Raw genomic sequence first — 21005 nt, 5'->3', positions numbered from 1 at the left:
TTTGTTAAATGAGCCCAGTGTTGCTACCACTATTACCACCAAGTGTAATTAGTCAGTAGTAGTGGCAGTATATTATTTGACTCAAACCAGTGGCAGTGGTAAAAAGATACCTAGTAAAAACACTTGACATTATTTATTAGAAAATATAGAACATTTAAGAGAATTTAACAAAGGAAACAATCCAGAGAGAGAGAGAGCGCCATAGCTCCTCCTCCTCCTAGTTGTATTAAATTGCTACTCCAGTACCTCCTCTTCTAATCTTACCGTCAAATCTCAGCTGACATTGACAACATGCTGGTGACTCTCTGTACTCTGATCACTGCTCTAACATGTAAAGAGTCTTATATACCAAATTATACAGTAAGAATTATCAGTCAGTGTTTCTTTTGACTCCATGGCTTCTTGTTGTTTGCAGGTGTGAGTGGTGTGACGGTGGTGACACAGAAACCTCCTGTTTTATCAGTGAGGGAAGGAGAGACAGCCACCATGGACTGTAACCTGGGGACTGTTACTAATAATGAATTTTATTGGTATAAACAGATTCCAGGAGGAGTTCCTCAGTACGTGCTGAGGTTTCATCATACCTACAGTTCTTCATATTATGGCTCTGGGTTCTCCTCTCCAAAATTCACATCCACTCATCAGTCAACAACAGATTATCGTTTGATCATCAAGAATGTGGAGGAGGGAGACTCTGCAGTCTATTACTGTCAGACATGGGACAGCTCTGCTAGTGAGAACGTATCACAGTGATTTACACTGTGACAAAAACCTCCTCACTATTACTTCTGCTTTTTGAAATTTTTTACACATACTGATAACAAAGACATCATAGAAGCTCAGTGTAAACACACCAGCTGTTCTTAACTTTTTTTAATGACAACCATCAGACTATTTAGATATTGTTTCACCATATGATTGACTAATACACACAAAAAAGTTATTGACATATGGCTCTTAAATTAATTTTGATGAATCAGAAAGTAGATGTGTGAGGATAAGCATATTACAGATAAACATTTGTTCTTCTCTAACTGCTTTCATAAAAACACTTTTCATGTCAGACATGTGAGAACGAATATGAACCAGAATCACTGATGATAAGAGTTCAAACATAGATTTTTGTACTCTGTATTTTCAGGATTCCCTTTTCCTCCTGATGGTGGAAACACTTTAATATTTCTCTTTCTTTTTTAAAATAGCCATCAGCTGTTTTTGGTCATCACATTTGCAAACCTTCATTCATAATTTTCTGAAACTTAGTAAGTTGCGTGATCGCAAAATTGAACAAAGGATGGTTTACACTGAAATAATGCTGAAACAACTTGATTGGCACCTTTTGAGAAACTTTAAAATCTAACAATACTTGATTTAAAATCTTAATGAAATCAGAAAGATAAAGTGTTAGATATAGCAAATAAAAAATTCTTTCTTAAGTAGTACATGAGTATAAAAGTGATTATAAAATTAAAAAATAAAAACAATTAAAAAAGAAAGAAATTAAGATGATCACATTTTAATGGAGTAACAGGCAGGAGACATTGTCACCACCAATAGCTGTAAATGTAGTCAAGACAAAAATTATACATATTTTCAAAGCTCCTCCTCCTGTTTGTTGTTTTATAAAAAGGCTCCTCCAGCACCTCCTCTCTTTATCCAACAAAGGTAGTAGTGGCTCTCAACCTTACAAGTCCATTCTCAGCTCAAACTGAAAACATGCTGGTGGCTCTCTGTGCTCTCATCCAGTCGCTTTTTTCCCCAAGTTCCTTAGACTGCCATGACCTGGATGACTGACAGCCTACAGATATGTTGGTAAATAATGATATAATTTCTCAACATATTCTTGTGTAAATGCTAAGAAGTCATCAGTCCATATTTTAACAAGAGGGTATATTTGTTTGAAGTTGTTGGTTGTAATAATAGTATTTACTGAGCAAGCTAGAGACTGGCCACATCTTTGCATGTGTAACGAGACTCCAAGTTTGCAATCTACACTGAAAAAAAGGGATTGGCCAACTTTTGGATTTACGTAAGCATCTTGCGTGTATTTAACATAAGTGCCTCATGCTTTAAAGTTAAGTGTAACTATATAGTGTAGAAACTACATGATATGCAGAGAGGCTAGATTAAATTGTTCATATCATGTTCGAGTGAAGTAAGTCAATAACTTTCAGTCTCATACGCTTTGGATCATGGTTTCAGGAAGGCATCCATCTCAGTCAAATCGAGCAAATTGGGTGGTTGTTACATTAAAAAAGTCTAACTTGTAATGTAAACACAATAATATCATGTTTCTATAAACGTAATTAAATCATGAAGGATCTGTATGAAATCCAACAACTTAATTTGTTCTTGTTGAGATGACATGATACAATCTAGTAAGAGTGGTTAGTTGCTGAATTCATGAAATTCACAAGATCGCATGAGATTTCAAACTGCAGGAAAATCACTGGAGTTATAAGAGGCAGACAACTACACACACCATGTGTACGCTATTGCTATTTATTGTGGTTTAACCTGTCAAGGACAAAAACGTACAAAAAAATTCTGCATCAAGCCTTGAAATCATAGCTTTCCTACGTTTGTTAAGTCTGGATTGTTGGCATTGTGGTTAGTGCTGTTGCTTCACAGTAAGAAGATCGTGGGTTCAAATCCACAGTCTGCACTGAAAAAAAAAGTTCTTTCAATTTACTTGATTTTATTGTGTACATCGGTCCCACACAATATGAATAAGTATGACTGACTTAATTTTCCACTTTCCCTCAAGTAATTAATGCTTGTCAAATCAAAGTATTTTATTTACATCAGATTACTTTAAAAAATCATGTTTGATGTACTAATATTAATCTGTTACCATAATATCAATGCATTGCATAATGTCAATATATTTTAATGTTTAACACCAACTTATTTTTGATTGCCAGTGGTACGCAATGATATTGTGTAATGTAAACACATTGCAATTATGTTCCTGCAACACAAATTATGGCTTTAAATCCTACTTATTTTTTTCAATTGAAATATTAACTGATTATTATTGAAAAAAAGGCAAAGACTGTGAGTGCTGCTGAACAATTCACCTTTATTAAAGTGTAACAGCAGTGAAAGCAGCAAGCTGCCATGAACAACCCCAAAATCACATCCATATAAACTTGTTAACACATTCTTAAAGATAGCCTGCAGAAATAACTAAAAGAAAAATTTAAAACATTTGAAATATTTCACAAAAAACTGAACTTAGCAGCAAATAAAAGAAAGTGCTTATAGATGATCCTGTCATCTCTTACATATAACATTTGTATTAATTACACAATTGAAAATTTAAACTAAATTAAAACTACCTGAAAAAAGCAACACGTTTTTATGAATAAACAGATTTACACAAATATAACTTGTGTATTATCTGACAACAGTTTCAGCTTCTGTACAAGTATTTACCTGTACAAGATTTCAACTAAGTTGAGCCTTAAATGACATTGTTACATAACTAATACCAAACACCTACATGAATCTTAATCTTCCTTTTAAACATATAAGCAGGACATTAAGGTTGACTCAGAACATATTGCTAAAAATCGTCAGTAAAAATTTCTTACAACATGATACCAAAAGGAAAAATCTTCCTGCATTGCAGTCACATGAGGGGAAAGCAATAAAAACATAAGCAGTATAACGTTACTGAACACAAAATGAAAAACTGCAAAGAATTGCAGAAGTGCTGTCTTTGACTTCTCAATGAAACAGATGGTTTTTGAAAGCAAGACCTTTAGAGAGTTTAGCTCCATCCAGTTCCATGAAAACCTTCTGGAAAATGTCCAAGTTGTAGCGGAGGTCAGCAGGGTAGGCAAGGTTTAATGCATACATGAGTCCAAATAGCATTATCACAGCAAATGCTATATTATCCAAATTCTTCACCACCCTGATGCCTGCAAGAACAACTCTTGTTCTTCTGCTGAAGCTTGCTCTTTAAGAAGATAAATTCGAACAGTGGTGTCTTCAACAGTCTCATTGATGGCACATTCTTCCATGCCCTGTAAAAAGGAAGCCATGTTAGTCATTTCATGCCAAGTAAGTAATATGACACACTGTGGAAAGTCCGGGAAAAAAAAAAAGGAAAAAAAAAAAAAGAAGTACATACCACATACTCCCGGATAAGCATGTCAGGGTCTTCACCCATGTAGATACACACTCCCTTGACACACTCACGTCCAGCATCAACATCTTCACACTGAAATGAAATGTATGTAATTAGCATCTTCATTCAGCCCCTGTCCTTCATTTAAGTTTTAATAGTGTACTTTACATGAATGTTTTTAAAGTAAAGGCACACAAATTAATAATAGGTTTACTGGCAATTAATAAGTTGACAAAGTGAAGGTTAAAAAAACAAGCAGATGTAAAAATACAAAATGGGAGAATTTATCATGGGAAAACATCTGAAATCTTCCACAATTATAAAGTTTCATCCAAAGAGGATCATATTAAGTGAGTGTTGAGGCTTTATCACTTACATTATCCATTTGTGCCGCAATTCTTTTCGATATTAGTCCAAGCCCTCCTCTTCTGTTGACCAACTTCACCAGGTTGCCCAAGTGGAGATCCAGCTGAGCCAGGAACTTTGTTTGAGGGGGGGATGGTGGCAATTCTCTTAAACTCAGCGTTGATCTGAAAACATGAGCACAGAGGAATGAGCTTCAAAGGTTTAATACCTGGAAGAAGGCTGCAATCACTCATGCTGAAGAAATGGGCTGTCAAATAACAACTGTGCCTTAACCATTTTAGGCTAATACCACCAGAACACCGTGTATGAGGCAAACCTTACCTCATGGAAGTCAAATAGAGCAGGCCATCTTGCCATGAAAGCCTCCACCATTGGTGCATCACGAACAACTTCATGTCTTCTGTATGAAAAAGTCTTTTCCATCTTCAGTTTCACCATCTCTGTTACTCTTTTTTATGTCCATGTGGTGGGCTTTGACATGTCAATAGCTTTAAGAGTCCCTTTGTCTGCTACTTCTGAAACTGAGGTAAGGTTAAGAAACTCATTCCCAAACAAGGAATCCATAAACTGAAGTCTGAAACTGCCCTGAAGACAACACTGTCTCTTGACTTCAACGATGAGATCCTCAGTTGATTCAGGCGCTCCATTAGAGAGTGAGCCTTCGACAGGTTCCGTCAGCCAAGACAGTCTTTAGGACCATAGGACTCCCCATAGGACTCTGTAGGCAAAAAAGAATTACATATCAGACATTCAGAAAGAATCATTTCAGTTTAGTTTTCATACAGCTATCCATACCCAATAGTCAAAGTTATAAAGATCAGACATAAAAAAAAGAAGAATTTATCTAATGAAATACATGCGACTGAACCTATTACACTTATCCATTGGTTGACTATAAGATTGGATCAGTCCACATTGTGACTTTAAAAAGGCATATAGAAATAAAAGGTGTTCAGATAAGTATCAAGGAGTTCACAGAGTGAAATGAGAGTGAATATTCTTGTGGATACTGGGCTGAGCTCAAAAGCTCTGTCGTGCTCTCTGTACCAGCCACCAAGCTCTCTGACAATGTAGAATATGCTGTGGTACAAGGCAGATATGGTTTTTCAGTATTCTGGCAATCCACCTGCTGCCCTGTGGGACAGTACCATTCCCTTTCTATAAGTTATAAAATGGTAAATGGCCTGTATTTATATAGCGCTTTTCTAGTCCCTAAGGACCCCAAAGCGCTTTACATATCCAGTCATCCACCCATTCACACACTGGTGATGGCAAGCTACGTTGTAGCCACAGCCACCCTGGGGCGCACTGACAGAGGCGAGGCTGCTGGACACTGGCGCCACCGGGCCCTCTGACCACCACCAGTAGGCAACGGGTGAAGTGTCTTGCCCAAGGACACAACGGCCGAGACTGTCGGAACCAGGGCTCGAACTGGTAACCTTCCGATTACAAGGCGAACTCCCAACTCTTGAGCCCACGATCGCCCACATTATGCCCTTTAATGTCACACACTGTGCAAGGTTGACCTCTAGAATGTCAGGGAATATGTACCTAATGACTTAAGCTATCTCCTCTTTAAGCAAATCCACTAGAAAGGCCGATACAGCTGAGACCTCTAATTCAGACTTGCCAAGAGATGGGGAGTTTAGATGGTAAGCTATCATCATCTGATGTTTTGACTTCTGTGATAATAAAGATAAAAATTCCACCATCACAAAAAAAATTAATTTTAATTGAAAAAAGGTATTCCAGTCCAGAAGAGCATTAATGGTTTCTTTAAAGTACCAATCTTTCTCTCATTTATACATAATGTTTTGAGAAGCAGCTCGCATATGTTCCACACAAAGTAGAAAAAAAGGGGGAAAAAAGGGTCCTAACTTTTGTTAGGACAATGTTGGAAAATTCACAATACATCACTTAATAAGACATACTCTGTTGAACGAACTTATCTCCTTGTAGATATCTGCTGTATTATTTGGGCTTGACAAATAGAATAGTCAATAAGTGACACTTCATGGAAAAATGATTTGGCATTTATGGGCACAGGTTCTTAAACCCACGTCTAAGGTGGCAGGATCCTTATTATAACTTGAGTGCGTGTCAGCAGCAAGAATTAAGGTATGGCACTGTGGCGTGCCCAGCTTCTTAAACTCTGACGGTTACAGCCAGACTAATTAGCCACTGTAGCCATAACTAGCACGAGTAACACAAACACTATTGTGCTCTCTCAGTGACGTTTTAACTTGCTAAGCCATCAAAAACGCCAGTGCTCTCTGTCACATACATAAATTCCATATCTGACCGACAACAGCTGCTTTCTCCCGACTATGTGCAATTTGTTACTATTTTTCAGCTTTAGCCACAAAGCTAATACCAACCTTAGCTAGCACTGTAAAAACAACATGTAGATGCATTACAGATTACTTTTCATATAGCATGAACTACAACAATTCTGTGAAAACGTACCCAACTAAAACAAATGTATTTAAATTACTTACCTTCTCAGTATGCCTGACTCAGTGCCAAAGGTTGCATGTGGCTAAACAGTCTTCCAGAATCTGGCGGTCAATTGCACGCTCCTTAAATTATGTTGTTGTCTTATTGGATAAGACTCTAGGTCTTATTATCCAATCATATTTAGTTGTTGTCTTTGAATATATTGCATCATTTCCGGTTGTGGTCAAACATGATTACAATGGTTTTAGTATTCTAATTTAGTCACTTTAAATCAATGCAAGAAAAATGAGTAGTCTCAGTATTGTTTATAATCAAGTAAATGGTACTTTATTCAATCATGTAAATAAGAGAAACATGAAAGGCTTGTGTAACATTAACTAAATTCATTTGTGCAAATTCAAAAGCCTGCCAATTCCCATTTTTTCAGTGTGGCTAGTTTGCACTGGTTTCTCTCTGGGTATTCTGGTTTCTTCCCACAGTTAAAAGTCATGCAGTTGTTAGAGGAAACAAAGTGGAAGTTCGGTCGCCGAAGGCGGCCGGGCTTCAATGCACAGGCCTTCCTTATTCTCCACTCAGGGGTCCACATGGATCCCACCACAGACCTGCAAAGGGGTTGTATTCCATTTTCACACATGGATAGGGGAGGGGAGGGGAAAGGTTAGGTTTAGGGCTCAAAAAAGTAACAGCATGGGGTTTAGTGAGGTTAGGGTTAGGATAAGTTTCAGGGATGGGATGTTAAAATAATGTGTGTTAAATGGAAACAAGTAATAAGCATAATATTCATAATAGAACTAGAAACACACATATAACAAGCATATCATCATAATAGAAGTAGAAACACACATATAAGCATGACTATATACATAACACCAAATCTCTGGTTTTCAGAATCCCTTTTCATTCAATCCCCTGGGATACATCGTGTTTAATCTGGCAATCCAAATCTTTTCAGCCCTCCTCCTCTGCTGGACTGACCATCTAGGATTTGATTGTATGACAGTCGCCTTAACAGATTCCCAGCCATGGGATAAAAAGTGTCTTACCAGGTACGTATGGGTGTTCTTTCTCTTTAAGATGTTGTACCTGTGCTGTGTGAATCTGGTTAACAGAGTATTGCCTGTCTCACCGACATACTGTAAACCACATTTTTTACAGGTGATCAAGTATACACAGTTTTTGGATCTGGGGGTGCCTTTGCACTGTGATAAGAAGACCTCCTTATTGGAGAAGCTCCTAATCCACTTCTGGTGTTGAAAAAATTGTCCATGGTCTCTGGATTTAGGCTGAGAGAGGGGTGGCACCTTTGCCTTAACAAGGACATCACCCAGGTTCCTGTTCCTCCTAAAGGCTGCGATTATCTTATGATCAGTCAAAATTTGGTTAGGTTAATTGGTGATTCTAAATTACCTATCAATGTAAGTGCAAATGGTTGTTTGTGATAGACTTATGAGTTGTCCAGGGTGTACCCTGCCTTGTAACCTATCACTTCAGGGTTATTTCCCAGCCCCCCTGCAACCGGGATAAAGATAGGAGGATGATAGTTGTTGTACATCCATTCAATTTTTATGGTAACCAGGATCTAGACTTTGTTGAACATTATATAATATGAAGAGAACATGTAGTATTTAAGTGACCAAGTAGTATTGGGGTAAAAGTTATTGAATAGTGTTGAAATAAAATGACAAAATTGTAAAGGATTAAAATATTCCAAGAGTTCAACTTACTTCATCTAAACATGTTTCAATCGCGTTTTATGAACACAAAATGCACAGGTTTATTGAATATGAAAAAGTTGTGTTGATTGAACTCAATTGTTTAAGTTTCTGCCAAAGCAAAAAATTTGTGTGCAACTGATGTCCACTATTGAATCAAGTAAATCCAACATGGCCTTTTTTTCAGTGTACAGTAAACCTGTTGCGTAGGGGTGTCTAGGGATTTTTGTGTGCGAGAGGCATCCAGGCCATCCTCCAAGGCGGGGTTTTTGGCACCTCACTTGCTCCTCATCCAGGAACAATCAGAAGGAGGATTTTTAAACCGGCACTGCCTGCTTCTCATCGCCAGTTCGTCCTGCTATCTCTGGTGCTAACTTGGCTTCCTAGTGGACTGATCCATAGTCCTCTGTCCTGTATCTAACGCTGCTCTATGTCCTCAGTTAGGGCTGTGCGATATGACCAAAATCCCATATCCCGATATTAAGACATCTATCGTCCGATAACGATATAAATCACAAAAATGTAACATTTTCTGTAAATTCTGTGAATCTCGGGCAGCTCGACTTGCGTGAAGTGTTTCCAGCTGGGCGTCGTGTACCTGGAGTCGAGTGTTTTAACAGATGCATGAAACGATACATTTTTAGACATAGGTTGTAACAGCCGCTGTTTTCTTTGTGAGTATTTATTACATAGCGTGCTGCGGGGAAAAGCCTGTTCTAACGTTTGAGTCTAAGGTTTATTTTTTAGCAGCTGACGGCTCTTTTTTGCTTCTCATCCGTAAATACTCTGCATCTTTCACGTGATTCAGTTTATTTTGAAAAGTCTCAGCTTTATTGTGAAAGGTTTATGTGGAAAATAAACAAGCGGACACGAGGTGGTTTTACCATCGTTGTTGCTAACGACAACGCATAAAAACAAGCGCTTGTCCGTCTGTAGTGTGGTTATATTAAATATAAGAGAGAACTTTAAGAAATTCATATAGCCGCTACAGTGACCATCAAAATAATGAAAAAATATTGCCATAAACAGTTTATTTTGCGACACCACGAAACAAACGATAGCGTAAAATGAAACGATAGACGTTTTTATATCGTCATCCGATATATATCGTTATATCGAACAGCCCTATCCTCAGTTCCTACCAGATTCTCCTCCTGCCACATTCACGCTTCAGTTCTGGTCCGTATTGCACCAACTACTACAGTCAGATCCCAAACTAAGGACCATACTCACCTCGTTCACCCGCCTGCCTCCTGCCTGTTGTCACTCCTCCGGGACTGGACATCTTTCATCGTACTCACCCAAGTGTACACTCTCACAGACACCTCCCCCAGGACTCACCATCTCCAATCTGCAAGTCAACACACCCCATGGCAGTACGTACTCACCTCTGGTCATTCACTTGCCTTCCTGCCCAGAAACCTCCCTCTCTTGTGTTGCAGAGTTCCCTGTTCCTTGGCTCTCCTTGTGCCTCCTTGTGTTTAAGCATTTCAGCGCCCTCAATCTTCCTCGGCTCTAGCTCTGTTTAAGTTTCAGTTTCTAGCCATGTTCTTGTTTAAGTTCACATTTTGTAAATAAACCTTGTAAATAGTTCGACTCGTGTACTGAGTCTGCTCTTGGGTCCCATTCTCGTATTTCCAACAGTTCATGACAAAACTGAAATGAATCGTAAATTCTTGCACTTTTTTCACTTTTTTCTTCTTCTTATTTTTCTTTTTTGTTTGGTTTAGTCTTCATTTGTTTCATTCATTTCACTCATTGTCGTGTTTTACATTTCTCTATAGCCAGAGCCTATCAAATTTTTGTCATTTTTTTCTTTATTTCTTTAAGAGCTAGAAGAATCAATATCTGGGACTCACATGGGATCCACATAGGGCTCAAGAACTTGGAAGAATCCCGATTATTGAGTCCTACGTGGGAAGTAATTTTCCTATAAAATATTAAATAGATCCAACAACATTACATCTCTTTGTCATTTCTTGCCTTTAAACAGTGTGGTTCCAAGTCCATTCAACACAGAGTGTCAACATGGTGGTGAAACACATGGCTACTGTTGTATCAGTGAAATTAAAAAAAATTCGTCATGTTGAAAAATATTGAGGAGGAGAATTTATTAAGAATTTATTTTCTCACAATGGTTTAAATTAATGAAGAAATACTGCACTTGGAAATAAATCTTCACTCTCAGTTAAGCGTCACCTCTCTTCTCCAGTCGGCAGTTCAAAATTTACACTGGTCTGTGGGCTATTATTTTAGGGCTTCCAGTGTAAACTGCTCCTGGGAACATAGACTCTGGTTCTAGCTATTTGTAAATGTCAGCAGTGCTGCATACAGTAGAAGTTAACATGTTATGTTATGTTCCATGTTCACTGAGGATTAATGAAATCGAGTGGATATTTGAACACACTACACAGTGTGAAATGAATGAAATGTGTAAAAGGAGAGTGATTATTAAAGTACTCTAAAAATAAAATACTGCAAATGAAATAGAACAAATAAATTAATAAAAGAGAAGGTCATGTGAATGTGAAGACAGATGCCATTTGGTGGAAAATGCGCAGAATCCAGTAGAAATAAAAAGCAACAGAATGATGAAAGATATGAATCATCAGCTGCTTTAAATATTGACCTGCAGCTGGCATTTAGTGTTGACTTTGAGAACTATTTAGCTCTTGGGGCATGAAATTATGCATGATTGAGTTGATATATAAAATAAGTTGATACATAGATTTGGATGGAGGTTTATTGACACATTCTTTTTTGCAATTAGGACAGGAGAGAAATCAGGAGGGAGCAGAGGAGATTAAGAGTGCAGCAGATTGGTGAGATACCTAAAGAGGAGGACAGTTGATGAAAAGGTGAGCGTCCAAAAGACAAGCACACCGTTTAAAATGAGCTGTTATGGTGCCATAAAAGCAGATGCTATTTATGGTAAAGTTTAAAAATTGAGCTAAGTACTGTCAGCATACTGTCTCGCATGCGAACACTTCATCAACATTTTTACTTTTTTTCCCTCAAGGTTTTACTCCTGTTGCTTAAAGTGTCATGAGTATCATTCTGTGACATCAACCTTTAGGTAGTGTGTAATGTTGGATGCTTTATATTTATAATTATAATAACTTTTAAAAGGGTCTACCAACACCTCTTGAGCCCACTGTCTTTTCAATGCTACCACCAGTTTTGATTAGTCATCATAGTGGCAGTATTACCAGCTTCCTTTTATTTCAGATATATAAACTTTACAAAAAAATGGTCCACACTAAGCAAAAGCTTAAATTCTCTACTTGATTTCATTTAATGATAAATGTGAAGGCTCAATAGTGCCAGAGCGAGCGAGCAAGAGAGAGAGAGAGAGATTCACGGCTCCTCCTCCTCAACTCAGTGTACACATTCAGATTCACATTCAGATTCAGAAGACTTTTGTGCTGCCCTCACGACACGTGACCATGTGAAGCTAGACAGCCAGCGAACAAAATAGACGAGATCTTCCACACAAGGCTTGCTTTTCTTGCTTTTAATGAAGATCTTTTAAAGCCTTTCCTCTCTCAAGGCTTCTCCTTGCTATTTCTTATTTGTAACTGAAACATACAAAATATGAAAATAAATTGCTAGCTAATACACATCTTAATGACAAACTTAATGATTAGCCTAGCTTAACACGTGCGTTACATTAGCATCACAGTTAACTCCAGGTAAACACATATAAAAGTTATTTCTGAACACATTAATACTCACAAAGACGAACGTTTCCCAAGGTACAAGCGTGTAGAGCACTTTAGCGTGTACATGAGCTTATTCACAGTTTTAATACTGCCGAAGCACTTTTCACAGCGTTCACGGAGAAAAAACGTCAAAGATAGGTGAATGATCAGAGCGCTCCCTCCAGTGTTGCCAACTCCTCAGTAAGGAAAATGGCTATTGGTTGTCCTAAAAGTCGCTAGAAGTCGCTAAATGACGTCATCACCTAATTTGCATAATTGGTCATGCTAATATAATTGTAACCTATGTTGTTGGAGAGAGAAATAACATAGTGGAAGAGACATAAAGTGAGTAAAAACGTCCTAAATGCATTTAGAGTTTATTTAGAACTACAAATTAAATTTCTTTTAGCAATTATTGTTTTTTTTAATGTCACAATTCCAACCCTGCTCCTTTACCCGGGCTTGGACCGGCAAAAGTGATCCGAAATAGGCACTCTGGTGGAGTTACTTTGTGTGTGTGTGTTTATAAGTAGTTTTAAACCTTGTGATCCACAAAACAGCATAAGAGTAAAAGAGTAAAAGAAGAAGAACTGACTGTGTTACAGCACCCGCTGCTTGTTGAGAGTAAAAGGGATACGCGCTTTCATCAAAATTTTAGCGACTTTTTTAAGAAAAAAAGTCGCTAGGGGGTCTGAAAACTCGCTAAATATAGCGACAAAGTCGCTAAGTTGGCAACACTGGCTCCCTCGCTCTCATTTCCGTACGTACAATACAAAGATCGCTTGTGATAACGATCAAAAGGCATAACAACTTTATTTATCCCCAAGGAGCAATTAAGAGAAAGGGCCAAACATACTGATAACAAAGACATCAAGGAAGCTTGGTGTACAGAAAGATATAACAAATATAAAAAAATAAAAATAAATGTTATTTTTCAGTGACAAACTTCAGATTACAAATGCTGTTTCACAATTATATTGAGTAAAACAAAGTTTAAAAAGAATTGTTCATATATGGCTATTAAATTACAGTTTTGATAAATCAGAAAACAGACATTAGAGATGAACACATTGGAGGTAAATATTGTTTTCTTCTCTAACTACTTTTATAAGAACAGTTTTATGTCAGACATGGCTGTGAAAAATGAATATGAACCAGAAACACTCATGATATGAGCTTGTATGTCTTTTGAAGAGTCATCAGAATAAGCCCAGAACGAAATGGGACTGAAATTATTATATTAGTTTAGTGGACATCAGAAGACCTCCAAATACAGTCTAAACATAATCATTACAATTATGAAATTAGAGGTCAGAATTGATTTGATCTATGAATTAAAACTAGGTGTTTTGCTCAATGTCCCCTTCCAGTTCTTGTACCCTCTGTTTCTTTATGAGTTTTAGGATCTCTTCTCCCTACAGACCTTGAAAATCATGGTGGTCATAAAAAATACTAGATGTAGTAGTTTTTGTTGCGGGGTATATTCATTTTTGCTTCAACCAATTTGAGTAAAACTGAAGATTTTGTGATCTAAGTTATATTATTAACCTTATTTCATGTTATGGAGATAAACAAGTGTTCAATAAAACAGCCTTGTGAAAATTTTGGAAACTGTTCTTTTGTTCATTGAGCTACTGATTAAATTTCTACTTTTTAAATGGAGTGTACTCATTTATGCTGAGCACTGTATGTATAGACACATAGTGAGGGAGAAAGGTGACCTGAGAAGAAACACTCAGTGAATCATAGAAATCCCCCAGCTGTCTAAATCTATTGCACTGTAAAAAGGAAGGATTCAGGGTCACCGGATCCAGTCCTAACTATATGCTTTTGCAAAAAGGAAAAAAGGTTAAAAAAAGAAAGAAAGAAAAAATAATAATGTAGTAATGGGTTGATAGGCGGGAGAACAACACAAATAGTGATAAATATAGTAAAGACAAAAGATTTTGCATATACATTTTTGATGCTCCTCCTCCTGTTTGTCGTTTTATATAATGGCTCCTCCAGCACCTCCCCTCTTTATCCAACAAAAGCAGTACAGTCCGTTTCGAAGCTACAAGTTCATCTTTCATCAAACAGTGAGAACATGCTGGTGACTCTCTGTGCTCTCATCACTGCTCTGACATGTAAACACTTAGACTTCTATTGCACATTTGGACACAGATTTCAGTGTGTTTCTCTTGACTCCATGTCTTCATGTTGTTTGCAGGTGTGAGTGGTGTGACGGTGGTGACACAGAAACCTCCTGCTTTATCAGTGAGGAAAGGAGAAACAGCCACCATGGACTGTAACCTGGGGACTGTTACTGACTTTTCTGCTGTTTGGTATAAACAGATTCCAGGAGGAGCTCCTCAGTTTGTGCTGTATTTTCATCAAACCCATAGTTCACCAACCTATGGCTCTGGGTTCTCCTCTCCAAAATTCACATCCACTCATCAGTCAACATCAGATTATCGTTTGATCATCAGCAATGTGGAGGAGGGAGACTCTGCAGTCTATTATTGTAAGACATGGGACAGCTCTGTTGATGAGTTCGTATCACAGTGATTTACACTGTGACAAAAACCTCCTCACAGATACTTCTGCATTTTGAGATTTACACATCCTGATAACAAAGACATAAGTGAAAGCTCAGTGTAAACTAACCACCTACAGAAAGTATTATTAAATAAATGTTATTTTTTATTAACAATGCACAAATGCACACAAAAAAGTTATTCATATGTGGCTCTGAATATAGTTTTGATGAATTGGAAGTACTGTCAGCGTACTGTCTCACATATGAATACTTCATCAAAAGTTTTACTTGTTTTTCTCAAGGTTTTACTCCTGATGCTTAAAAAAAAAAAAGTAACAACCAAGAAGAAATCAAATTTCACTGTACATAATGTTTGGTGTTTTATATTTATAATTATGTTATATTATATTATAAAATATCATAAATAAACTTTATTTGTATTAATAAATCTTCAGAGTACACTAAAGTTGTTTCACCATGTGATTGACTAATATGCACAAAAAGGTAATTCATACATTCATATATGTAGATGTGTGAGGATAAGGATATTACAGACAAACATTTTTTCCTCTCTAACTGCTTTTATATGAACACTTTTAATGTCAGACATGTAAAAATGATTATGAACCAGAAAAACTGATGATATGACTTATATGTACTGTTTCGAAGAGTCATCTCAATAAATTAGGAATATAAAGTGACTGGCATTACAGTGCTCAAATAGATTTTCTCGTCCCTTTCACAGTCGATTTTTCGATATAAAGCTTTGTGTCATGTTTTACTCTGTTTGTGTTGGCTGTGATATGCTGAGTAGCTTTTACATTTTTTTCTTGTTGAATGTTCAGCCATAGATTTCTGTAGTTCCTGTACTTTTAGATTTCCCCTTCACCACTGCACCTCACTGGTTTTTCACAGTGTGGGAATTTGAAGGTGGAAACACTTCTATATTTCTCTCACTTTTTATACTCACTGACAACAGTTTCTAAGTTATCAAATTTGCAAACAACCTTTCATTTTTAATTTTGTGACATTTAGTCAGTTGTGGGATGGCACTAAACAGTTTGACAAATCTTCTTTTCACCTTAGAAATCCAAAATGAAATAAAGGACAGCTGAAATTACTCGACTGTCACATACATAGAAACTTTCTGCCATGTGTGGCCGTGTGGCAGGCAGAATGAAGGACTCATGAGAAACCAAGGAGTGAACTCAGGGAGGCTGTTTTAACGCTGTGTCAACAAACTTAAATAATACAAACAGGGGAAAAGAAAACAACATAGAAACTAGGAAGTAAGAATAGAAAAACTAGAAAACTAAGGAACTATGAACAGACTCAGAAGTAACCTGGGTGACAAGGAGCGCAGAGGAACAGTCACAGCACACAGGGTAATGACACAAGAAATGCAACAAAAAACAAACAAAATTAAAGCTGCAAGCAGCGATATGAGGGCCCTCGCACCCCCGGCGCGTCGAGCCAAGCCCAACACCTAAAACCAGCGCTTCCGATCTGATGTCACATTGATGGAATTCATGCATTTAACCACCAGCTAAAATTTCATCTCATTCAACCATTATTATAGTCGTCCCACTAGGTGGCGCTCTAACCATTACTGACAAATGGCATAACAAACATTTCCGAGCTCGAGTCTCATCACGCCTGCGACCTTTGGGAGAGATTGGACATTGTGTTTTTGAGCGACAGCAGGTTACTGTTCTTTGGCGAGGGATTGAAACTCCACGTGCCGCCATGACCACCCCTGTTCCCTGAACGTAAAAGCTTCGCAATTTAACATCACAAAGGTCTTTAGATTCCACACACAGGAGATCGCGTAAATCTAATGAAATCCCTTGGAGGAGTTCGTCAAAGTATGAGGCCTGAAAAGAGGGAAAATGTCGCCAAATTTACACATTAATTTTAAAATGGCTGACTTCCTGTTGGATTTGGGATATTGCTCCAAGAGACTTTTTTGTACATCTTGATATCTCCAATAAGCTTGCCAGGTTTCAAACTCATACATAAAACACAGAGCAGGGGCTGTTGTTTTGAAATATTGTAGGGGGCGCTGTGGAGCCATTTTGCGCTGTTCAAGGAAAATGAACATATAAAAGAAATCCCTCATCACATTAGAGGTGTGCGCCAAATTTCAAGACTTTTAAACTTTTCAAGCCCCTCAAAAGCCACTTCATCTTTCATGGTGAACTGCGCTGCCATCAGGGTGCGCCGTTCAGTTTATAGTCACAATTTTCTCACTGAAGCATCAAGAGGGACTGATGGTGATATTCACCGCTTTTGAGGTGGCCACGATGAACCTGTGAAAATCAGTACAACAAAATGAAAGACATGACATTTCCTGGTGCCACTAGGTGGCGCTCTACGTATTCCTGACAATGGGCATATCAATCTGTTCAGGGCGGGTCTGACATCATCCCTGTAAAATCTGGTACTGATCAGATTGGATTTCATTGAGTTACACTAATTTGTTTCTTCATGGCGAGACCTCAATGTTCGCCATGCTGCTGGGGTCACACCTTCAGCGAAAACTCACAGTTTTCTCTGTAACCCAAGACCAACTCCTTAAGGCTTTCCTGGAGAAATTTGAGGCTGCAGATGTCACCCATTACAATACTGTACCCCAAAGTGTAAAACATGACATTTCCTGTTCCCACTAGGTGGCGCTGTCCCTGGTGTCAAATATGGCAGTTGAAATATGTTCAGGGTGGAGCCTTATCATATGTGTCCACTTTGGTCAAGGTCGGACAATGTATGACAGAACGAGAGGCAATAAGATTTTCATGGCGAGTCATCGAAATTCGCCGTGGCGCCACGGCCTCACAGTAACCCGAAAACTCAAAAGCTCCGCAATTTAACATGGCCCAGGTGTGTAGTTGACACTGACCAAATATGAAGCTTGTACGATGAAATTCCAATGAGGAGTTCGCAAAAGTTCGAGGCATGGAAATGGCAAAATTAGAGCCAAAATGTCACCTTCACTTCCAAATGGCGGACTTCCTGTTGGGTTTAGGACATGGCCATAATAGACTTTTTGTGCGTCTCCGAACGTTAGATATGTGTTCCAAGTTTTATACATGTAGGTCATACCCATCTCGGGGCTCGCGTTTCTCATTTTCTAGGTGGCGCTACTGAGCCAATTTTCCCTGGACATGTCTACGGACATTAAAATACGTAAATTTTCACCAGACCTGACGCGTGTGCAAAATTTCATGAGTTTTGAGCATGTTTAGGCCCTCAAAAGGCCGATTCATTTGCCGAAATAATAATAATAATAATAATAATAATAATAATAATAATAATAATAATAATAATAATAATAATAAGAAACGGAGCAGATACAATAGGGCCTTCGCACTTTTGTGCTCGGGCCCTAAAAACACAGGGTTTAAATACAACAGGGGGTAATGAGAGACTGGGAAAGACGAGGGAAAAACAGCTGGGACTAATCTGACATAACAAGACGGGCCGAATTAAGACTGAAAACACTGAACACAGGACATAAGACCGCCAAAGTAAAACAGGAAATACAAGACAGGCATGGAGACACAGCCTTGATAAGAAGACAGGGCTGACAGGGAAGAGCGAACACGGAGCACAAAAACGAGTATAAAAAAACATGAAACGTGGAACACGGGGAAGGGAAGGTAACAGAAACCTGAGGACTATAACCAAGAATTTAATATAAGCAGAAAACAATAATGGGAATAAAACCATGAAAACCAACAAATCAAAAGATATAACTTAATCAGAATCAGAATCAGATTCAGCATACTTTATTAATCCCTAGGGAAATTATGTAATTAATTAATTATATAATTATATAACTAATCAAACTAATCAAAAACACAACATGCTGAGTTCCAGACCCAGTATCGTGACACTTTCAGCTTTAAAATCTAACCATAAGTGATTTTATATCCGAATGAAATCAGGAAGTTAAAGTGTGAAATAATAAATCATATTCACTGCTTCAGCTTAGTCTTATTAATAACAAGTTACAAATGTACTGTGTGATGCAGATGTGGATAAAGACATGAGAAAAACTGTGTTGCTCACATCTCAATCTGATTTGGACTTAAAAAAAAGAAAAACAAACTTGAATGTGACAGTAAAGTAAAAGCTCAGTCATTCAATGTGTTATGAAATATAAGCAGACTGATGAGGGGAAAATAAAGATGACAGTGAAAGTTGGTCTCAGCAGGATGTTTCAGTTCCTCTCCCCTCATCAGTGACAGTCAGGAGGTTTTTGTACAGCCATGTATACAAACTGAATCACTGTGGTATTCGGACAAGGCACCAAGCTGATTGTGACAAGTAAGTACTTTTAAACTGATCATGAAATAGGAGGTATTTTGTGTTTATGCTTAGATTCTCTAATTTTCTCATTTCTCATATACTTTGATTTTTCTTTAGACTTTTGTTTTTTGCTGTTTCATGCAGTCTGCAAGCTACAGAGTTGATCACACGTTGTAATGTGACTTAAGTTCTTCATTAGTGCACAGACACAGATATTGAACTTGATTATTCTTTTAAAATGATAGTATTATCTACCTTTCAGAAAACATTTTTTAAGTAATATTTGCTGGAAATTATTCCATGTTCTCTCAGTAGTAACAAACATTTGACCTAAGGTGGAAACTGACTATAATTTAACAATCTGACCTTAACCTTAGTGTTGCTTGATTTTAGAATTAAACCCATTTTGTCTGCAGTTTGTCATAGCTGGTATTGTTTTATTTCACACGGATGAAAAAATAATTATATGATTTAAAAAAAATCTAGTTTTTTTGTTCTGATTTAGATGACTATTCCTTATTTTTTTTGCAGATGTCATTGTCTTTTATGCGAGTTCTTTATTTTATAATAAATATCATCTTCATCCAATATCTCTGGCCTGATGATGATGTTGTAAGACATAACTTTTATGTATTTTGGAGAAGTTATTTTAGTTATTTTGGGAGTTAAAGTATAGTATTTTTTTCATCCATTACTTTATATTGATCCATTCTCATCCATTTCTAGTTTTTATTTATTCATTTTTTTTATTTTTATTTTTTTAAATGGTTTTCATGTACTTTCAGGCTCCAGTCTCCCTCCTCCTGTCCTGACAGTCTTCCCTCCGTCCAGTGCTGAGCTCCAGTCCAACACAGCTTCTCTGGTCTGTCTGTCCAGTCAGTCTGTGCCTTTTGCAGATGTGAGCTGGTTGGCTGGTGGGAGTCCAGTGAGCAGTGAGATCTCTACCAGCACTGCTGTTCAGAGACCAGACCAGACTTACCAAATCAGCAGCTCTCTGACCATCCAGACATCAGACTGGAACATGGATAAGGTTTATACATGTAAAGTGTCTTTGGGCTCACAGACTTCAGAGAAAACCATCAAGAAATCAGCCTGTAGCACTGACTAGCAGACGGGTCAGAATCAGCATTTAAAGTTTGCTCTTCAGTCCTTTTGGTATTTTTTTGTGTGCATGTGTACATGTAAGAAAATACTAGCAGTTAATGTTTGCTATGCATTTATTCTGCAAAATGTTAATAAAAAATATTGCAAGTGAACATCTGAGACAATGTAGCATTTTCTTCTTCTGCCAGTTTGAATTTCCTCAACTCGTCTGTATGTCTATGTGCTAGTGTGTGCATGTCCATAAGTTCTTTACTTGTGGTGAGGTTATCATAGCTTCATGTTAGTTTCCAAACTTCCACTTCAAAAAACAAAAGTAAAAAAAATCTCTGATCATATACAGAGAATTAGAGTGCCTGAAAAGATAATTAATATTTTATGTTCTGGTTTAAGTTTCCTGCAATAAACGTGGTTTGAAAAGAAACCCCCCAAAATGAGTACTAACTGAAACTATCTACACCTCCCCCTCTGTCTTCCAGGATGCACCTGGAGGCTTCTTTTCTGTATTTAGAGTTTTATGCAAATCAAGTCCTAAGTGAAAGGGGACTGTCCCTGACTGGAAAAATCCAAAAATGTTAACCATTTTATTATTTTATAAACAATCATTGTTGCTTTTAAACTTGGCTTATGTACAAAAAAAAGGAGAAATCCTTCGTGATGATAAAATAATATGCAAAGACCAGTAATTGATGTCACTTTTATAAGTG

General features: G+C 37.5%; 1 protein-coding gene across 2 annotated transcripts; it reads left to right on the top strand.

Moving 5' to 3' along the window:
- Positions 1-277: 277 nt before the first annotated feature.
- On the top strand, positions 278-20464 carry LOC116336337 (immunoglobulin lambda-1 light chain-like). Of its 2 annotated transcripts, none has more exons than XM_039611081.1 (4): positions 278-331; positions 416-741; positions 19182-19215; positions 19983-20464. In XM_039611081.1, the coding sequence occupies exons 1-4, from the start codon at positions 292-294 to the stop codon at positions 20303-20305; spliced, it is 723 nt and encodes a 240-aa protein (XP_039467015.1). In that variant the 5' UTR covers positions 278-291; the 3' UTR covers positions 20306-20464. The 2 variants fall into 2 exon arrangements, with proteins under 2 accessions (XP_039467015.1, XP_039467016.1); XM_039611082.1 differs by lacking the exons at positions 278-331; positions 416-741 and adding exons at positions 14395-14497; positions 14581-14906.
- The last annotated feature ends 541 nt before the right edge of the window (positions 20465-21005 follow it).

Source organism: Oreochromis aureus, linkage group 4 (genome assembly GCF_013358895.1).
Source record: "Oreochromis aureus strain Israel breed Guangdong linkage group 4, ZZ_aureus, whole genome shotgun sequence".
Classification (NCBI taxonomy): Eukaryota; Metazoa; Chordata; class Actinopteri; order Cichliformes; family Cichlidae; genus Oreochromis; species Oreochromis aureus.
This window is presented reverse-complemented; position numbering and strand designations above follow the sequence as displayed.